This window comes from Apis mellifera, linkage group LG2, assembly GCF_003254395.2.
Source record: "Apis mellifera strain DH4 linkage group LG2, Amel_HAv3.1, whole genome shotgun sequence".
Taxonomy (NCBI): domain Eukaryota; kingdom Metazoa; phylum Arthropoda; class Insecta; order Hymenoptera; family Apidae; genus Apis; species Apis mellifera.
Genome location: NC_037639.1, coordinates 6,171,636 through 6,192,056, shown reverse-complemented (window position 1 = coordinate 6,192,056; position 20,421 = coordinate 6,171,636). Strand labels below are relative to the sequence as shown.

Below are 20,421 nucleotides of genomic sequence, written 5' to 3'. Positions count from 1 at the left end.
GGAAATAAAAAAAAAAAAAGAAAAAAAAGAAGAGCGAAAAAAATTCAATTTTCCCCGCTTAGTTCGGCGTATCGTATCCATTTCGATGGGAGGGGGAAAAAATTGGGGATATTTAAATTGGGGATGGCGATATTTTATACACGGAGGCGGCGTAATAAAACGGAAATTCTGTTTGGCCCCCCATTATAACGTAGATTTACGAGCAAATATTTTTATAATTGTAACCCGCAGAATGCACCCTGGGCACAATAAACCGATCTGAATTTCAAATTTCGAACGAGAGGAACGAGAGCCTTCAGGCGGGTGCCGTTTTCATGCCGCACTCCTCCTCCCACGCTATTTTGTATCAAACGCAAACGGATTTTCAATTTTCGGTCCAAGACACTTTCACGATTGACCGTGGAAAATATAAAATCTGATTCATGGACGAATGGAACATTTGACGAGTTCTTCTACTTGTGTTATGAAGTTCAAATGCGAGGATTTGTTTCGTGGTTTATGAGATGCAAATTGCTTCATTGCCTCCGTTTTTTTCCCTTTTCTTTTCCGCAAGATTTATAGAGAATATTTTTATTATTTTATATAATTTGTGATATAAAAATTTGAACGTAGAGAAGAAATTTTTCTTATTAATTTTTCAAAATTAAATTTATCCCAAAATATTAGATTCAACATTTTTTTTAGAATTATTTCTTTATATTATTTTTATAACAAATAAATACAATAGATAGGAAATTTAATACTTCCGTTTGGGAGTCTGTTCGTGAAAGTTTTAATTTCGATTTCGAGTAGGGGTTTGTTTCTCTGTTGTAACGTTCACAAGTATCTGTTTTAACAGCGGAATTGGGACGATTTATTGTAATACAGTAGCATACGAGTGGTTATGATACATCGTGCATTGCTGTTGATGATACACTAACCAACTGCGTATGGTAACACTGGATTCGATGTTTCAGCGTTTCAATTCACTACGTAATCAACAGTACTTGTATCGATATACCCTTTTATCCCATAATAAAACGAAATTGAAAACTTTCTATTACGCCCAAACACTACAAATCTATAATTTTCCCATAAAACAATCCCATATCAATTCGATGCAATTTATCAATCTCAAAAGAAACTATCAAAATTTTCAGAATTCGAATAAACAAGTTCCATTCCTTTAATCACCATCTCTTTCCTTAAACATCTAAAACATCTTCATTTCTTCACCACCTCTTTAATGCTCATCAAGAGGAACAAGAAGCGATTAAAATAAAGAAACGTTACATACACGTGTTCCCGCTAATCGACTTCGCCGCTCACAACTTAGACATCACTCCTCTTCGTACATATATATACATTCGTGGCAAACGAACCGCAGAACGATGGAACACCTTTGGATCGTTGATTTATTTCGTGCGAGCTGGGGGAGGGGGTGGGATTCTGTTAACGAACGACAGGGACCATTACCGACATGCTGCCGCGTGCAGTCGTCACATTTGCTCGCACAAAGGCCCGGCAGCGTTGCATTGTAACGGAGAGTACGTCAAAGACACTCGTGCTACTGTCACAGGCCCTGTGACCGTGTAAATGTCTAATACTGTTCACCGTGTGTGTACACCGACCGGCATGCGTAACTTCGCGCCGGATTTGCGCCGCGGCAATTTAACGTCACCCCGGATATGATACCGCGTACAAAGCTGTTTACCGTTCGCAAGATGGACAGATTCAAGACTGTCGAATTCACGTGTAATTCGAGGCACGGCTCGTTTGCCCCTTCCCTCCCCCCCTTCTCTCCGTTTTCACCGCATTTCGCTTTGTTAAACGCCACGCCCGTTCGACGTAATGATATTGATCGATTTAAAAAAAAAAAAAAAAAAAAAAAAAAAAGAAGAAGAAGAAGAAGAAGTTTTATTATACTCGATGGCGAATTCTCTTGTTTGGAGGGAAAAAGAAGAGAGATAGAAAGAGTTTTATTAACTTTATCAACATTTATAGCATTTAAGAAGGGATAATAAATTGTTCTTTAATGCTCCGCATTGGTTAATTAGTTTCGATTAGTTGAAACGATGGTCGGTGTAATAAGTAATAATTTGTAACTTGCCGAGTTTCTGATTATTTTTATATATAGATCTCGGGGTGAAATACCGAGGTGGGTTGTAATAAAGTTGGTGAAAGAATCATAATTGAATGAGAAAAGTTTCGGCCTGGTGAAACGGTCAATGCTAAAGAAGAGTTATACACTTGAATTGAAAAATACAACGATGCTGTAATTTGCTGTACGAACTAATGCACCGTGTATAATATCTTTTATCATTGAAATTAAATAGGTAATTCGATACATGGACGAGACGAAATAATAATTCAATTTCGTGAAAATGGAATAATGTACAAAATATTCCGTGCAAAGTGTGCAAAAGTGATTTCTTTTTTTTCCGAATTAACACGGTTCCCCATTTGTCACGTGTCACGTGGAAACGGGCATTAACATTCCTCGCAGTCTGGAGGAACAGAAGAAAATGTCGAGCAGATAGGATAGGAGTTGGGTAATGAATAGAATCTATTCGAGACGGTGTGAAACCGACGGATACGTTGACACCATGAATAATTACGAACGTCGAAACATTTCATTTTCACGTCTGCTTACGAGCATTCAACGATTCAGGGACTAACCATTCCGAGAATCGAAGGATATATCTCCGAATAATCCTTGAAACGATCATGATCGTGTGGATCTTTTTTTTTTTTCTTTCAATAAATTCCATTAAAGGATAAAAGGGAGAAAAATTTATAACCTCGAATATATTAACGATAATAACCTGTTCAAATAATAATCGTGTATTTGAGGAGACCAATCCATCACGTTCCTATTTGATGTTTGATTACTGTGTACACAACGTACTAATTGTAAGCTCTATATGTAGCTGAAATGGCCAATTAATCTTTCTATGGAATTTTTAAAATTAATCCTGTATTTCTTGGAAAATATAAATTTCAAAATTACGCATCGATTCTCAAAAATTAGTAAAGTGTTTCGATTTCGATTTTAAATTAAAATAAAAAATAAATAAGAAGTTACTTGCTCCATCCACCAACTAAAAAATATCGAATCGTTATAGAAATCACATTGGTTGCTGGCCGATAATTCGATCAAAGGGGAAACTTTCATTATTCCTCACGGTTTGCATTTCCCAAGTCCAAGAAGACTTTGCTTTACGACTTTCCCTTCGTAACTCTCCGCTACGAATCTTCATTATGCACGCACTGAACTATGAACAGCTTCCGAAAGTTAAAGTCACTTATCGGCGATGAGCATATCTCCGGCAAGTTTAATCTACCCTGGAATCTAGATTTCCTGCCGGAAATCGGAACATTGATCCTTGTACCCGTCTCGACGCCCGATTACGATCCGGGAATGTTTATTAAATCCAACTATGTTTCTTTCCGCTACTCCCCCTTCCTTTCCCTTCCTCGATCGTTCTCGTTTCCTTCTGCTCGATTAAAACTCACCCCTCGCTTCCCTCGATGACTCGCGATCGTTTCCTACTTTTCGCAATTTGACATGTTACTCTTACCTTCTTTTTCTTTTTCTCTTAATCTTCTAATATTTGAATTTTTTTTTATTATTATTGTTCGAAAAAGGGAATAAGAAATTCTGAGATGAAATTGATGAATGATTCTTCTTCTTTAATTAACTTGGATAGGGAGATTTATTCATGGAGGATTTATTTAACTGCTTAAAACTTTGCGATATGTAAAACTTGATATCGATAATTTATTTGAATGGATATATTCATTAGGCATGTAATGTTTTAATTAATGCAGGATAAGTTATAATTACATGAGTTATGAAAGGAGAAAAATTTGTAATTCGGAGGGGGGGAAAGGTATACAGTTGAGAAATTAAAAACTTAAATTACGTTGGTGAATTTCATTCGTAGATTAACGTATTAAACTTGTAGAAGGGGAAGTGGACCCGTTTGAAAAATTATACTTAAGCACGACGTTTTTTATTTTTTTTTTTGTTCAAGTATTTTGGCCTGGACATTAATTATCTCCCCCGTTGACAGCAAAATTATCCCAATTAATGTGGACATTTATGAAGCTGAATGAATCATGTCTTCGTTCCAACCATCTTTTCTAATTAAAAAATGTAACTTCTTGTCATTTCCTCGACCTTCTCTTATTAAAACTGCCCCTGAAAACCATATATTATATTAATCTTAATATTAAAATTTCGATTATTTAGATTTCATATTATTACAATTATTATAATATTTATTATAATAATTTATAATAATTGAAAGAGGATAAAAAAAGAATTTCAAATATGAATTTTGCATTTTTCACAAATTTTACAAATTTTTAAATTCTCCAATTCATCATTTTCCATCTTCGAAAAATAATACAATAATAATATTACTTTTACTTCCATGAAGAAATGAATCTTGATGAAAAATTCGACAAATCCTGTATATCTCTTTTTAGAGAGAGAGAAAGAGAAAGAGAAAAAACTAAAGGAAGATCCAACAATATTATTGTATCACTATTTCACACGTAATATTTAACATTACATATATTCAGTTGGATTTTGATCGTGTGCAAATAGATACCAGATTTATCTGAATCCAGGATAATCCCATAGTGTGCATTCTGTGGATTCACACTCATGCCAAACTAGCAGTCACCTGGACCGACTGCACAATCTATGAGAGCGACCGGCGGAATTTCATTAGCATCGAACTGCTGCCATCGAACTGTCCAAGTCCGCCATTCGTATCGGCGTTTCTTCACAAATACCGGATTTGTCTACTGTCCTTATCCTGCCATATCCTGTATATATTATCATATAATAATAACCCATCGATATCATTAACAACGTTATCATTAACAACGTGGAAGTGATGATATCATCGATATAGATGTAAAAATAAGATTTATTTTACGAGAATTTTGTGAGAATTTCGACAAATTTGATTAGAATTCAATTTATTCGAAATATAATTAATAATAAAATTATATGGATGCTCACGTGGAAGAAAATTTTAATGAATGGATCGTTTAATTTCGATTTATCTATTTTTCTTTTAATCGAAATTTGTTTCTTAAATGGAACCTTAAGTGTTAATGTCGTTATCTACGTATTCTGTACACGTGAGAATGTCTTATCAAAGTTGATTTTGGATTGGAAGGGATTGGAAGGGATAAAAAATAATATTTGAAAATACAGAATGAAACAGCTTTTCAAATAAATCCTATTTATCGATCGTCTGACATTCAAGGATGAATAGATTAAAAAAATTTTACTCGATCTACGAGAAAACGAGCCTGGTCGTAATTAACATAATGTGTAATCCGCTTTAGACGGTGTGATCCGTCGATTCAAGCGTCTTATGAAAACAGCTCAAGCGATTTTGTAATGCATTGAAGGGCTTGGAAGCTATATCAGTGAGAAAATACATGTTAACGAGACTGTAATCTTGAGAGAAAAGTTTTGAATCGCGCAATATTTTAAAATATATTTTTTTTAAAAAAGTAATATTATTTTTAACCAATTATAAGAATAAATATATTTGATTTATTATATAATGCAAAATGTGGAAATCATGAGAGAGCTTGAATTTGTTTAGAAAAACCATTTTTCACAAGAAATTTTCATAGAAAAGAAAGTCAATATTATAAAATTAAACATTTGCAAGTAATCGTGTATTAATTCTCTTTAAATAAAAAGAGCGTGAATAAAGAAGAGGCTAATCCAGTTCAGACAAAGAGATTCTCGGAGAGGGAGCAAGAACAACCTTTGAGGAAAAGCGTAAAAAAAAAAAAAAATAAAAAAGAAGAAACAGGAAGGGATAAAGAGGTGCAAGGAAGAAAAATCCGGCGGAAAAAGAAACGTGGCTGCAAGAAAGGAGAAACAAGCCTCGAGTACAAAAGAGACAAGTGAAAGAAGCTGTGAGACTGAATGAAACGGTCAAGAGAAGGACGAAATAAAAGAGGAAGCGAATAAGAAAAAAATTCAACGTACGAGGAAAAGGGAAAAAAAGAGAGAAAGAGAGAAAAGGGGGGAAAAAAGAAATATACGCGAGCATGGAAAGAACTACGAAAATAAAGTAAAATGAGCAAAACGAACGACTGAACGAGGAACCTTGAGAGAGATTGAAGGACTCAAAGAGGAGAGTGTGGGTGGTGGTTGCTCCCAGGCCAATGTTCGCCAACGTCTCCCAGCCCATTCTGAAGTCTATTACGGATTCCGTGGAATTATGCCGATTAGCCGAGGTTCCCCGGAATTTACACCGGACTAGCGTTCAATGCTAGCCTCCGCGGCAAAATCTCATCTCGTGGAAATAATTAAAACCCATACCTACGCTGGCTCAGATCCCTCCAACACCAGTTTTTCATCTCGACTACCTGTCGCTTCGGTCTTCGACGTGATCCAAACGGCGAATAAGAGCCAAGATGGATTATAAGTGAGAGAGGGCGCCACGAGTTGAGTCGCGAATCTTTGATCTGAATCGTAAAATAGATTAATCTGAATAAACGTGAATAAACGTTTGTGGTTGTGAATTTTGATATAAATTATAAATAAATATTTGGATCGTGTGTAGGCGATTGTAATACGATTGTGAATCTTAAAATTAAATTGTATAATAATTACTTGGGATCGCGTTTCTTCGTAATTGTGACTCTTGATTAGGTTAGGTTTGTTTAAATAAGAGCTTGGGTCGTAATTTTCTTGTAATTTGACAGTGAATCGTTGATTTAGAACAGACGTGAATAGTTTTAATGTTTTAGTGTGTGTGGTTGAGAAGGGAATTCGATAGTAGACAATCTGAAAAATCTTTGGCAATCTGGATATTCCGAGGGGAATACATTAGATTGCTTTATTTGTGTCAGTCTCTTAAAGCGATGAAAAGTTTTCAAAGTTATGCAAAGCTATGCGATTTGACGATCAGGATTCTGTGGTAAAGTCATTCGATGTGATTCTTGATGAGAAAGACATTTATATTACCGTAAAGAAATTTGATGGTTTCGATATCATCGAATGAAATAATTCTTAATCAATTCGAATTTCAATTCAATGAATTAATACGTATCGCGATATATTTGCTAAATATAATATTCTTTTATATTCTTTTATATTCTTTTTTAAGTAATAAACGTGATAATATAATATATCGAAGATAATAATAAATTGAAGAAAAAAATAATTTTATTCGTAAAATAATACGAATAAGATACGAATAAACGATATATATCGATAAACGATACTCTCGGAAATAACGATACATATCGATATTTTTCAACTTGCTCTCGAACGAATTGAAAATCGAATCGTTCTCAGTAGTCGTCAATATGGCCGCCATTGATTAACGGAGTCTTGATCGTCTCGTGTTTAGTGCGATAACGAAATATATATTATGCAAATGTGTTTGTCGTGCTTCGTCATCAAATTCGGGATTCTCTCGGAAGTGTGGACAGGGCTCGGGCTACACAGTGCCGATAGCATTATTATATTATTCGGCTAATGTTATTGCTGTGTTATGCGTTGGCCAATTAATAATATGGCGGCCATGGGCGAATTGCGTTTTACACAGAAGCTCTCTCTCGCCTTCTCTTTATGCGGTATCAGGATGGAATCGACTTCACGATAAAATTGATTAACGCAACACCAGTAGTGGCCAACCACACTTTATTGTTTTAAACAGATCACGCGAGGTGTACGTATTACATTGACACAGGTAAATGGAATAGAAACTGGTTCGAATGAAAGTTTTGCTAAAATGGCGGATAGAGTCAAACTTCGAGAATCACGATATTCGTTCGGTTAAAGTGCAAGAGACAATGGCGGAAAAACACGATCGTGGAATTAATTGCTCGAACTTGTTAACTTTAGAAGAATACGAAAAAAGAATAGGCACCTTAGAAGGATACCTGAAAAGAATACGAATACGACGAAAGGTATGTTTAGAATAGATTTTATTATGATAAAAATCACAAGCATGAGCTTGCGATTTTTTTTATATTTTTTGATTTATTTTATCTGTTTATATAATTATTATCATTATAATTAGATTTAGATTCATGAATTTTATGCAAAATTAAATTTATATGGATGATTAAAAAAATGGAATTTAAATAGAGATTTAGTTTATTCCTCAAATATAATATAGTTTGGATATTTCCTGTTTTTATATCATTTAAATATAGATTTTTATATATTAAAATTTTGCATAAATGCATGAATATTTGCAGTTTAATTATAATGGTTATATGATATGCAATAGAAAGTTGATTATTCGAAGTTTGATTATTCAAATGATTAATCATCCATACACAGGATGAATATGCATTCAAAATAAGGTCTAATAATATTTCAAAATATGTGTTCTAGAATAGTAAAAACAATTGATTCATTTTTTTTTTATTATTTTGTTTTTTATTAAGTATCTTTTATGTGTCTTTTATATATATTTCCAAATCATAAAATTCATTTCATCACAAATTTGATTCTTGCTGATAAATTATCTGAATAAATTTCAATATTCTATAATAGTTTTATACTATTTATGCTAGATATCATATATATCATTTATTACTAAATGATTTACAGAAAATGAAGTAGATCTAAAGGGATAATAGAAAAGTATAAATATATTTAAAAATTATTGTATTATTAGAACTATCTCTTCATTTTTCAATTAGGTATTGTTTTTTAAGTAATTTATATTATTAGATTTTTATCATAGTTTGATCCTATTATATTATGAATATGATTATTCCAAATATCATACTGTTAAATATCTGATCAAATTATTATACTAATTACCCTATAAATTATTATACAATATAATAATACAATAGTAATATAATATAATAATACAATAATTAAAATATCTTTTACATATTGATTTTTTAATTATCATAAAATCATTATCCTTTTGACATCTTCTATTCTGAAAATCTCAAAATTCATTATATAAATTTTAGGAAAATTCTACATAAAATATATTCAAAGAAGTTCAAGTGTATTTCTCACCTCTCGGTTTTGAATTTTTTGATACCTATTTTTACAAATATACTGTCATATTCTATTTGAAGTATAAAACATACCAATCAATGATATAACGTTATTGAAAAGTTTAGGACATATCGATTAAAAGAAATAAAAATCAAAAATCGGGAGACGAATATTAAAAATTTAACTTACGAGAGATTTCAATTTCGACTTACAACAATTTTCTTTTACGATTCGTTTGAATTTGATTAATTATTAGATATAATTATTGAATATTGAAAATTGGGAAAAGGGAAAATTTTTTTCGAATTTCAAGAAACTCGTCTCGATTCCTTTAATTATCACAATAAATAAAAAAATTCTTAGAAATTCTTTGGATTCAGTTAATTATTGGAATATTAATTATCAATTTGCAAAATTTTAATCAAAACCCTTCTTCCTTTCTTCGTATTGAGATTATTACAATACCATTTAAGTATAATAGAATCTGCCCTAGGATTATATTTAACATTTCTTTCCACTTTTTAAATTGTACTAAATCTTTTGAAACACCCTGAACGTTAAAGACCGTAACACGACACGCCCCTTGGCGTAAAGAGAAGCGTAGGCTTATGGTGGTGAGCGGAAGTATTAAAAAAACTTTCCCTTTGTTACGGGGTAACGAGTTATAATGGTAGCCCCGGAAAAGTTTCAGCTATTCGTTTCTATTCCACCGACTTTTTTACGCCGGGGATGAGCCCATAACTCGGCTCAAACTTGCCGGTTGTTTCATGGCCAATCATTATTATTATGGGCGCGAATTATCAATGAAAAATAAAAAATTCACCATTCATCCTCTGTGACTAATGAACATGATTTAAACCGTTGTTTCGTTTCTTTTTATGCCAAGCTAGTTAAAGCTTTTCGAGTTTATATATCATTTTTATATGATTAATCAAATATCGCGTTTTGTATCACGTTAAAGGCGAGAAAAAAATAAAACTTGTTAATGAAACAAAGTTCGATGATAAAAAAATAACGATGCAAAATTTATAGATTTCGAGGTGAGAATGCTTTATCGACATGTAACACATCACAAACACGTGCATTCGTATATATATATTAATTGTATAACTTTTTTACAAATATTCTTTCCTTTCAAAGTTTTTTAATTCGTCGCCATTAACACGAGGATTTTTCTAATAATAATAAATAGCGATAAAAAACGATTGATTAACGAATAATAATAATTATAAATTGTAGTTATTCAATAATTATCATCAGCGATCCCTAAATTGCTATTTATTAATTATCTGTACACTATATTAATTACTATCACTAGTAATTACGTTAATGAGTCATACGTAAGCTTAATACAGATTTATCAGAATGATCCTCAATTAATTTAATTGCCAAATAACGAGTGTCGATTAATTGCAAATCTCTCTTCGTAAATATTCGGTTTTAAAATGAATTTCTGAAAAGAAATTGAAATCTCTCTGAGTTGTGAAAATCCATTGAAATTTTCAATCGCGTTGAAAACTATCCTTGTTGTTGAAGAGTCAAATGAATTGTCAAGTGTTTATCGATCCGGGTTAATAACAATAATGCATCCTACTCGCATTTCGAGAATGTAATTTGAAAATCGATAATCAAATCTGTATGAATTTTTTGAATTTCAATCATGATCTTCGTATCGCGTGATAAATATTGTTTTAACAATTGTTTTTATTTTTATTTTTTTTTTTTTTACAAAAAGGGGAAAGAATGTTCGAGTTTGCGTTATAAAGAGAATATTATTTAAATAATATTAATTTGTATTAATATTAATTTCAAATAAATTTCAATTTTAAGCTTTTAAATTAGTTATATATTGATAGCTATGTTTAATTCAAAATTAAATTAGCGTAATGAAATTTCATTGAATTAAGAGAAACGTGTGTACGTGATTATGTTATATATTATTAATTTTAATATCATATAACAAATTTATAGCATTGAACATCATAATATTTCTATCGATATAATTTTACATAACAATAACAAATCCATTTAAAAATTCAATTTTTCCTTGCGACTTGGAATAATTTCGCTTTTCAATTATTAAGGAGGATAACTTTGAACTTTATTCGCTTTGAATACGAGATTTGTTTTAACAAGCGTAGCTCGAATAAGTTTTAATTTAGGATATTTATCTTTTCCGTATGGAAATTTTAAAATGTAAATGTCCCCTTGAACTATCTCTTGAAATCGTTTCGAGATTTAATACAAAAATTATATCTAAATTTTCGGTAAACTTTTTACGCAAAGTATACCATTCAACGTTGAAAACAGATATCGATTATTATAGATTGCTGAAAATTTTTATGTAAAAATTCCAAGAATATAAATATCTTCATTTATCCTTTCTAAAAGTTACAAGTAGAAAAAAGAAAAACCACAGTATTTTCTTTACTCACGCGAGACATTCCGTAACACCGACCTATTTAACAGATTCCTCGAAACTTGCGGAATTTCCTTTACATTCCATAGCTTTTTCAACATCCACTTTCTTTCGAGTCTCGAAAAAAATACCAAAATAATAAATCGACATTCTTTCCCTCTTATCACCGCGTTAACAATTATCACAAAAAAGCATACACTTGGTATTCTTCTTGTATATCAAATCTTAAACAAATATTCAAAACACGTTTTATCGATCTTCAATTTTAAAACGATATCGTACGATTGTAATTATCGTTGCACGGTGATTGCCTTCGTAGTTGTTGCGTCGCCTCGCACGGTATTCATTAAAAATGTAAGAGGTCGATAAAATCCGGAAACACGAGGACAGCAGGTTATTACTCGGTTCCGGAAGATTGCGGCTCCGACCGAGTCTTAACTTGGTTCACAATCCTCTTCCGGTTACAAAGGTCGACGTTTTATGGGTTTACACGTGCCGTAAGATTCGCGATAGGGCGCGAAACGTGCTCCGCAACTCTTTACCTTTGCACACACGGGCCCTTCGTTTGCGGTAAATGGACGATTCATTGGACGATGTTTGGAAAATCACCAGTTGATCCCATTATATGGTACATCGATGGGGATGCTTTATTCGTTTTCTTTCTTTTTTTTTTTTCTTCAGTTTCTAGATTTAAAAATTTTCCCCCGTAGATTAAACGTTGTTAAAATAATAATTCAATTTCATTAAATACTCATTCAATTTCTGTTATTATATTCTTCTATACTTTATAAATAGTTTTCGTTAATTATCTACTCTCGGTCGCGTTTAATATTAAAAAAATACAAAAAGGGGTGTCCATTAACAGTAGTAATGATCAATATTAGCTCGGGCATCTACGATCGTGTTACCAATACATTCATCTTTCTTGAATTTTTAACTGTCTCTCTCTCTCTCTCTATTAAAGTGAGCGTTTAGCCTCTCGTTTGAGAATTACAATTCTTCCATTCCAAACATTATCTTCAAAATGCCACTTGCCACTTTGTCTCGAACGATCGAACATGATTATTTGTGAACGTTCAAGGGAGAGTTGATAAACGAGTTACGGTCATCGAGGCAGCCGTTTACAAGCATATCATCCGAACAACTGTAGCTCAGACACGTAATTGAGAACATCAAAGTTTTCCTTTATTCTGGTCGATGCATAGAGAGAGAGAGAGAGTGAGTGAGTGAGAGTGAGAGAGGGAGGGAGGGAGATAGAACCGAGTCGAAACGTAAGTTTGTTACACACCCTAGAGGCAAAGTTTCGTGATATCCCGCAAATGAATTTGATAAGCCCAGGAAACAGTATTGATGCAGCGCCAAATATTTCGGTGGTGGAAACTATTTGGAAACACGGTGTAAAGACGCGTTATTGCATTATTTTACGGCTGATTTTACCAACGTCGACACGGCCGCCGCTAAATTATGGAAGGATGAAAGTTGTCCTGTCGCGTAAACGGGTATTAGTTTGACGAGCATGCCGTTGTCGCGGCTCTAATTAATGATTTCTATCGGATCGTTTCTCGTAATTAATGCATTCTCCAGCATGATTGTTCGTAACGGCTAGGTTAATTATTTAATTCGTCTTTTTTTCTTTCTTTTAAGAAAATTATAATTTATAATCTCGCGAGGATCTTCTTCACAATTTATCTTTCAATAAAGAATACTTTTTCCAATTTTTATTTATTAATACCGAATTGATAAAAGGATTTATTCTTAAATTGGTGTATCTTTCTGCTGAATGAAAATTGAAATTTAATTTTCAAAAATAAATATTCTAAAAATTATTTTTAAAGAAAACGAGGTACATACCTTAACGATACAATCCCTTAGGATAAAGGAAATAATTTCCTTCGAGTTTATCCGCTATATCTTAAACCTTTCAATCTACGGAATCACCTCCCCATAAGAATTCCTCTCTCGCATCACTCCCGACTTCCGTTTCCGAAATCGTTGAGGGCCTGTTTGGCGGCAAGTTTATCGGGTTTCGCGGCGATTTCTCAAACTTTCAGCCGCTCGAACGAGCGCGAACAGAAAGACAGGATTACTTCCCTTCCCCTCCCTTCTCCTCGATCATCCCTCTTTTCTCTTTCTCCTTCGCCCATCTCCTCCCTCCCCTCTCTCTCCGTGGAATTCCTTTGGGAACTTTCCGATATTCATATCTGCTTGCTACTACATCAAAAATTCCAACCTCGCCCCGCTCAGCCCACGAGTTCTCCTCTCAGTTATAAAGGATTCGCAGCCACTTATGATATCAGCCTTCCATCTTATCTACCCATTCACCTTCCCCTTTCGTGTCCTCCTCTCCTTTCCACTCCTCCAACCTCTTCTTCCTCTTCTTCTTACTACGTCATCAACGCCCGAAAACTCTCTCTCTCTATTCTTTTCCCTCTTCACTATCTGTCCTCTTTGGAAGAAAGGAGGGCCTCTAAACGTTTCGTTCTCTCCTCTCCCTCCTTCTCTTTCCCCCCATCTTTGTCACTTCCGATCCGTCCAATTTTTCTTCACTCACCCTTCCAACGCCTCTTTCTCCGTCCCTTCCGGCGTTTCCTCGCCGATCTGGATTAACGAGCCGACCCTTTTTCCATCGTCCACTTCGAACTGCCCCTCCATCCGGCCCGTTCGTGACTCGCCTCGAAACGAGCCTCTGTATGTATATATATAGAGCACAGGTATATGTGAGATACTTTTTCCTTCTTTTTTCCCTCCCCCCTTCTTCCTTTTATTTCTCTCTTACTTTTTAATTTTGGTATTCCTCTCCGGGTCTTTAGTTTTTAGCGGTGTTCCTTTTTTCCATTGATTTTTTATCGAGGAGAACGTTAAAAGTTCGAATTTTTTCCATCTTCGATTAATTCCGTTCTTTTGGATCTGGAATTTAAGGAGAAGGAACGTTTGAATAGGAAATATTTATTTCGAGAAGTAGTTTTAATTTTCTAAAATTTCACTACAAATTAAAGAAGAATATTAACTTTAAAGGGGGAGGGAGGGATCTTTCGAAATAACGATCAATTGCTGAAATATCTCATTGCGCTGAATTATAATTAAATTATTAACACGGGTTTGATCGATTTCATGTGTGCTATTAATAATGCACACACTTATATCGCGAATTAATAAGTTTATACTAACGTAAATTTTGAAAGCTTGACGGAGTAAAAATTGCAATTAAAAAAAATAATATAAAAATACCGACGATTACAAATAAAAAGAATATCAAAGTCCATTGATTATTACACGTATGAATTTTAACAAAAATTCTCCCAAAGAAGCTTCGTCTAATAGAATTTCTTTATCGAAAACAGACTTCGTAACGAGGCTATTATCCGAAAATACAACACCAGATCGATTCTCTTTGTCGGACGTGTTGCAGTATCAAAAGACTGCCAATAAATATTGCAAAAAAATAGGTTAAAAAAGTTTCAAAATGTCCCTAGTTTCGATACACCAGAAAATACCGTTGCTGGTAAACGGCACCCTCTCGATTACTCTCGATCTGTGGAATCGTATACATATACACACACATACAAACTTTCGATTCGGAGAAAGAGAGAGAGAGAGAGAGAAAAATCGAGAGGATTCGGCCAGTTTACTTGGCCGTCGGTCCAATCGGCAAACGCGATTGGTTTCGTTAATAACCACAGACGAAGCGCGTGAATGGCACACGGAGAGTCGGGGGTTGAATAACCCAGTGATCGATTCGAAAGTCGACGCGAAACGAATAAATGCAATTTAATTAATGCGAAACGTTCGGCGAGGTTTTATTTACCTATTGTGTTACCACGGTCTCGCGATTTCATCCCCCTAACGCCTTGGGGCGGTGATCTTTAATTAATGGCCGGACGTCGAGGGCCATCCCCGTCGTCGTATTGCGGATTAATTCGATTCCAAGTGTCTACTAATTATCGGCCGGCTAGAATTGCGTTGGTTGTCATAGGATCGAAATTCTAGCAAGAGGAAACAGGCCGTAAACCTTTCGCGTATTGGGCGGGTTCCGTATTTACGTGAAACAGAGACAACTTTCGCGCGCTTCGTGAATAGACAGAGAGAGAAGTGGAGGAACAAAGGGGGAGGAAGAGAGAGGTAGAGAGAGAGAGAGCTGTGAACTCGTTAAGCATGAACGACCGATCGTTGGAGGCTTGGAAATCGGTTGCGGTGTAAACGTCACGTTTCAGAGGGCGTCTACAATGGCTCATTAAATTGAATAATCATCGAGGTCATATCCAAGCCGGCGAGGATGCGGTATCTGCAATTTACTTGGTCATCGGCCGGCAAAGTTATGTTAGTCCAGTTGGCCAAGTACTATCATCGAGTGTATTGAGTCTGGACGGGATGTCTACAACGATGTTTGTCTGACGATCCCGGTTACAAACTGCCATGCCAAGATGTTGCTTCTTCCCTATCTCCTCGTATTGACTCGATCAAAGTACCGTTTATACATTAAATAAAACTCTATTGAAAATTGACTAACATTTATGAATGCTAATTTTATTTTTTACAAATTATCTTAACTATTTAAAAGATGTAGATTTAAATTTTATCGCGTTTTCGAGTCTTCTTCCTTTCTAAAAAGAAAATATCTATGCTATAAATCACTTTTTATTTATTTCAAATCTTTAATAACAATTCAAAATCTGTTTAACTTACGCCAGAATCAATGCCTCGTATTTTTAATCGCAGCAATATCGTGCGAAGTGGTCACGTAACCTTCCTTTAGCCGCAAGAAAGAGGAGACCTTCCTCTTTAAAGTGGTTTTTGTTTCATGCCGATATGATGCTTCCTCCCCGAGATACGATCGTTTAAAGCGGAGCTTATATTTCTGAATATTTCACCCCTCTCGCTCGCCATTGACCTATCCCAAGCGCGGCCGCCGCGCATTGGTCAGCGACACACGCTGACTCGGCGTTATTTTTACTATTACTACGCGACGTATTTCCAAGAAAGAAACTGGGTCACGGCGATTCGCGCCCCATTCATGATCCTCTTAAACGATTCGTTTCGCGCTCTATTCTTCGTATCTTTGCCATTAATCCAGATATCGACAAATTTTATTTTTTAATCCCGCGTTTCCTTCCATCCGTCAATTTTAAAAATTTGGAAATTTTTTTCAGTATCATAAATACTCGTGTCGGTCTCCATGTAATTATAAATTTTTACAAAGCAATCTCGAGTATCATCGTACAACTTTGTGTGATTCGTAATAAAGAAAAACATGTTTAATAACATTCCGTGTATATACTTACCGTTACACTTGCCGTTTAAAAACATCCAATCTTGAAATTTCCACCCACAAAAAAGTTATTACACATCCAATATTTAATTTACACTCGCGATATATATATATCCATTAAAAAAAGAATGATTAAAACGAATATCACACGAAACGAATATCACCCTTTGACATTCGCGTACCTTCGGGCAAACTATCAATTTTATTCGTTCGATATTCTGTTGTAGACCGGGCATCGATTTGGCAAACGGGTACCGCAATGCAAAATATAATAATACGCATCGACTCGTTGTCACGATGTATAACGCCCCCGATGAGTACATATTTTCCATCGCGCGCGATAATGCACCGGTCAGGGCGGACGTTTATGGCATATCCGTTTATCACGTGTATCGCTTAATTAATCACTCTTCGCACTTTCATTGTTCAAATCGGACAGAACCAATTTGGCTTTTATTACTTCGCGTCCGCCTCGGTATCGGATTCGGTCCATAACCCACCCCCCTCAATGGCCGAAACATTTCCGTCATACTTTAAAGAATTATACAGGATAAATTACACCAATAAACGTCTACGTACTCGGTTCTTCATTAACCGGCCGCATTATTTAGAACTCGTTAATCGATACGTAATCAACGTTCGTTTCCGTGATTCATTAAAGATGAGCATCGATCCTAATGCGAATCAAATGAATCGTATATCGAGATCACAGTTGTTAATGGAACTATCGATCTATCGAAATCGTAATACTGATAATGGAGCTAGCTAGTTAAGTATTAAGAAACAATATCGTTTGATAATCCTTTCGTTTGAGAATAAATTAATCGAAGATTAGAAAAACGAACCGGTAGACAATAATTCAATCATTATATTTAACAAAATAATCTAATAAATAAATATTATATGAATTTTTCGAATAATCAATTGCATGGTTTCAAATTGAAATAAAATTTGAAATCACATCACTTTGAAATAATGAATTCCTCCTCCTCCCCCCGGATATATTTTCGACCTTAAACTAGTTTTACAACAATATTCCTAAGCTAAGAGGTTTTTCTCTCGCGCGGATAAAAATAGAGGCGAGCATCGACGCATGTCTGTAAACTTGGCTCATCATCCATGCAACTTTCCACCCCCGCATATTTCCCTTTTCTCGTTCACCCGCAATTTTTTTTATATGCCCGTCGTCTGTTCGCCGGCGCCACGCATTAACATATAATTTTCGCCGGCAAATGTCGAAGGAATATCGTCGTCGTAAAAACTGTTCATCTTGAATACGGGAATAGATGCACAGATATATTCAAAATGATAATATACATCCGCGAGGACAATTTCGTAGAGGGAGAAACAAACGCCAAAGTTATGGAAAAATATATGAAATAGACGGTGTGGATTTTTATGTAGCCCAAAAACGTGTTCAAAATGTTAAATATCTGAAAAAAAAAAAATCTAATTAATTTCTCATTCGAGTTGAGAATTTATATATAATTACCTCTAATTAGAAAAGAAGATTCTTGCCCCTCCATCTATTTAAAATCGAACAATTAGACGAATTAGAGGGATCAATAATATATAATTATAGACCAGTCTCTAAATAAATTCCACAAAAATATATAAATTTAATCCAATCTCAAAATCTCAAAATACTTAATTCCAAAAAAAAAAAGAAGAAATTATTTTCCATTATCCATCCCAGAAATCTAAATCCATAGAGCATCTGAAAAAAAAAAAAAAACAATCGTAGTATCAAATTCCAACGAAAAAAGGAACAAAAGGATCTCTTTAACAAAGCCACATTCGTGGAAAAAAGGGGGGCAATTTGTCCATGCATGAATCGGCCAGAGAGAGAGAGAAAGAGAGAAGCCTTTCCGTTTCGAAGACACCGACTTTCAACGATTTCATCTCGTTAGATCCGAAAACCGGGCCGTGAAACAGGATTTCGGTGTTCTGCCATCAGTCATTTTCATGACATGGTGGCGGGAAAGAGGGGGAGGAGGGTTAAACACGATACATTCCATTTGATATACGGAATAACGGACGTTGCCCGATGTCTCTTTGAACGATATAAATGGAAAAGCTCGCCCTTTGCTGCTCCCTTTGTGCCTGGCAAGCGAAGGGCATCCAAGTTGCATGATTTTGTTCAGGGTCAACGAGTATCAATGCTTCGAATGTGCCGCCTATTTTTTTCAACGCGAAACATCGCGCAGACTCCGAGCATCTATCCTATGGGACGAACGATGCAGAAATATGTGTATATATATATATATTTTTTTTCTTCTTTTTGCTCATCCTTTTTTTTTTTTTTAATGAAAAAAGGTAGGCTTAGGTAAATGCGAGGGGTATAATGAATCTTCTCTTGAAAACGTTTGATGAATTTTTGTAGAATGAAATATTATCATGTTGATTAGGGTGGATTAATTAGATATTGGAACAATGATGTCCTAATCTGAAATTGAGAAAAAGGAGAAATCGTTAAAATGATAAAGTAGTGATCTAAAAATCAAAAAAAAAATTATTAATTAATATTAAATCATTAACCATCATTGTATAAATTGAGGGATTAAAAATGATGGACAATAAAAGTTATACATTAATCGTTTCTTTATTCAGTTTCATATATATATATATTTATATTTATATTTATATATATATATTTATATTTGTATTTATATTTATATTTATATTTATATATTCATCTCCTTTGGTACCAGCAGTGCGATAATTCATTATGGTAGGCTTAGTACAAGTATCCATCACTGGGATCACGTTATTACATGGTACATTATTTAATTACATTGACGCAGGTATGCATATCGTTAATTATATTCATATATTATACTATGTATATATGTATATATATATATATGTATATATATATATATATATATATATATATATTATACTATGTATATATGTATATATATATATATGTATATATATATATATGCATACATTATATTAATTTATTACATATGTATGCGCGTGATTATTGTACAGTATGCGATGCGCCCTTAAATATTCGAAGGGGAAAGATGATCGTATTCACAATAGGAGAAATGTTTCTGTCCGCTCATTTTTTTTTTTTTTATTTCTTCCCTTTTTAAATAACATTATGTATGTACGTACGTATGTATGTATGTATAGTGCAAAATATATTAAGGCCAGACCATTTATAGAAGGAGAATTTTTTTGGAATCCTTCTCAAAGGCTAACCAATCATATACATATTTATTCTTTTATTCTCTCTCTCTTTTTATTCCGGTTTCTTCTCTTTTTTTATTATCAAATCGGCACATAGATGAATACTAACCATCGCAAATTGATGATAAATGGATACTAACACTAATCTTTTCGCGTTTGTTGATTAATTAAGCTATAGAAAGTCGAGTTTCGAGTTGGATAGATCGTTTCTTATAAATGAAGTTGATCGAGTGTAGAAATGGAAAGAGGAATTCTCTGTTGTTGCCATTTTTTTTTTTTTAAATTATTTTCATCGGGTATCTAAAGATGGGATAGGTGATCATCTTAATGAAAATATTCCAATTTTGTGAATTTTTAAGTTTTTTTTTTGAAAAATATTCGAGTGTAAAATTTTTGAATTAGAAAGTAATGTCGTGTATTAAAATATGTATATTAATATTTCGTTCACTTATGTTTGATGAAATTGCATAAATATTAAGTCCATCCTCAGATACTAAATGAAATATTTACAATACTATAAAAATTCAGATG

The 20,421-nt window shown here is 33.9% G+C and overlaps 1 protein-coding gene across 4 annotated transcripts in view; it reads left to right on the top strand.

Annotated features, from left to right (window-relative positions):
- The first annotated feature begins 5,699 nt into the window (after nucleotides 1–5,699).
- LOC107964069 overlaps nucleotides 5,700–20,421 on the top strand; it is an 81,653-nt gene continuing 66,931 nt past the window's right edge. For 3 of the 4 annotated variants that reach the window (XR_003306562.1, XR_001702206.2, XR_001702208.2), the window contains exon 1: nucleotides 5,700–7,944. Coding sequence is in view for 1 of the 4 variants with exons in the window: in XM_016910863.2 (XP_016766352.1) it covers nucleotides 7,750–7,944 (195 nt within the window). In the remaining 3 variants the exon portion in view is untranslated. The remainder of the gene's footprint in view (nucleotides 7,945–20,421) is intronic. The other variant, XM_016910863.2, reaches the window with a different exon arrangement.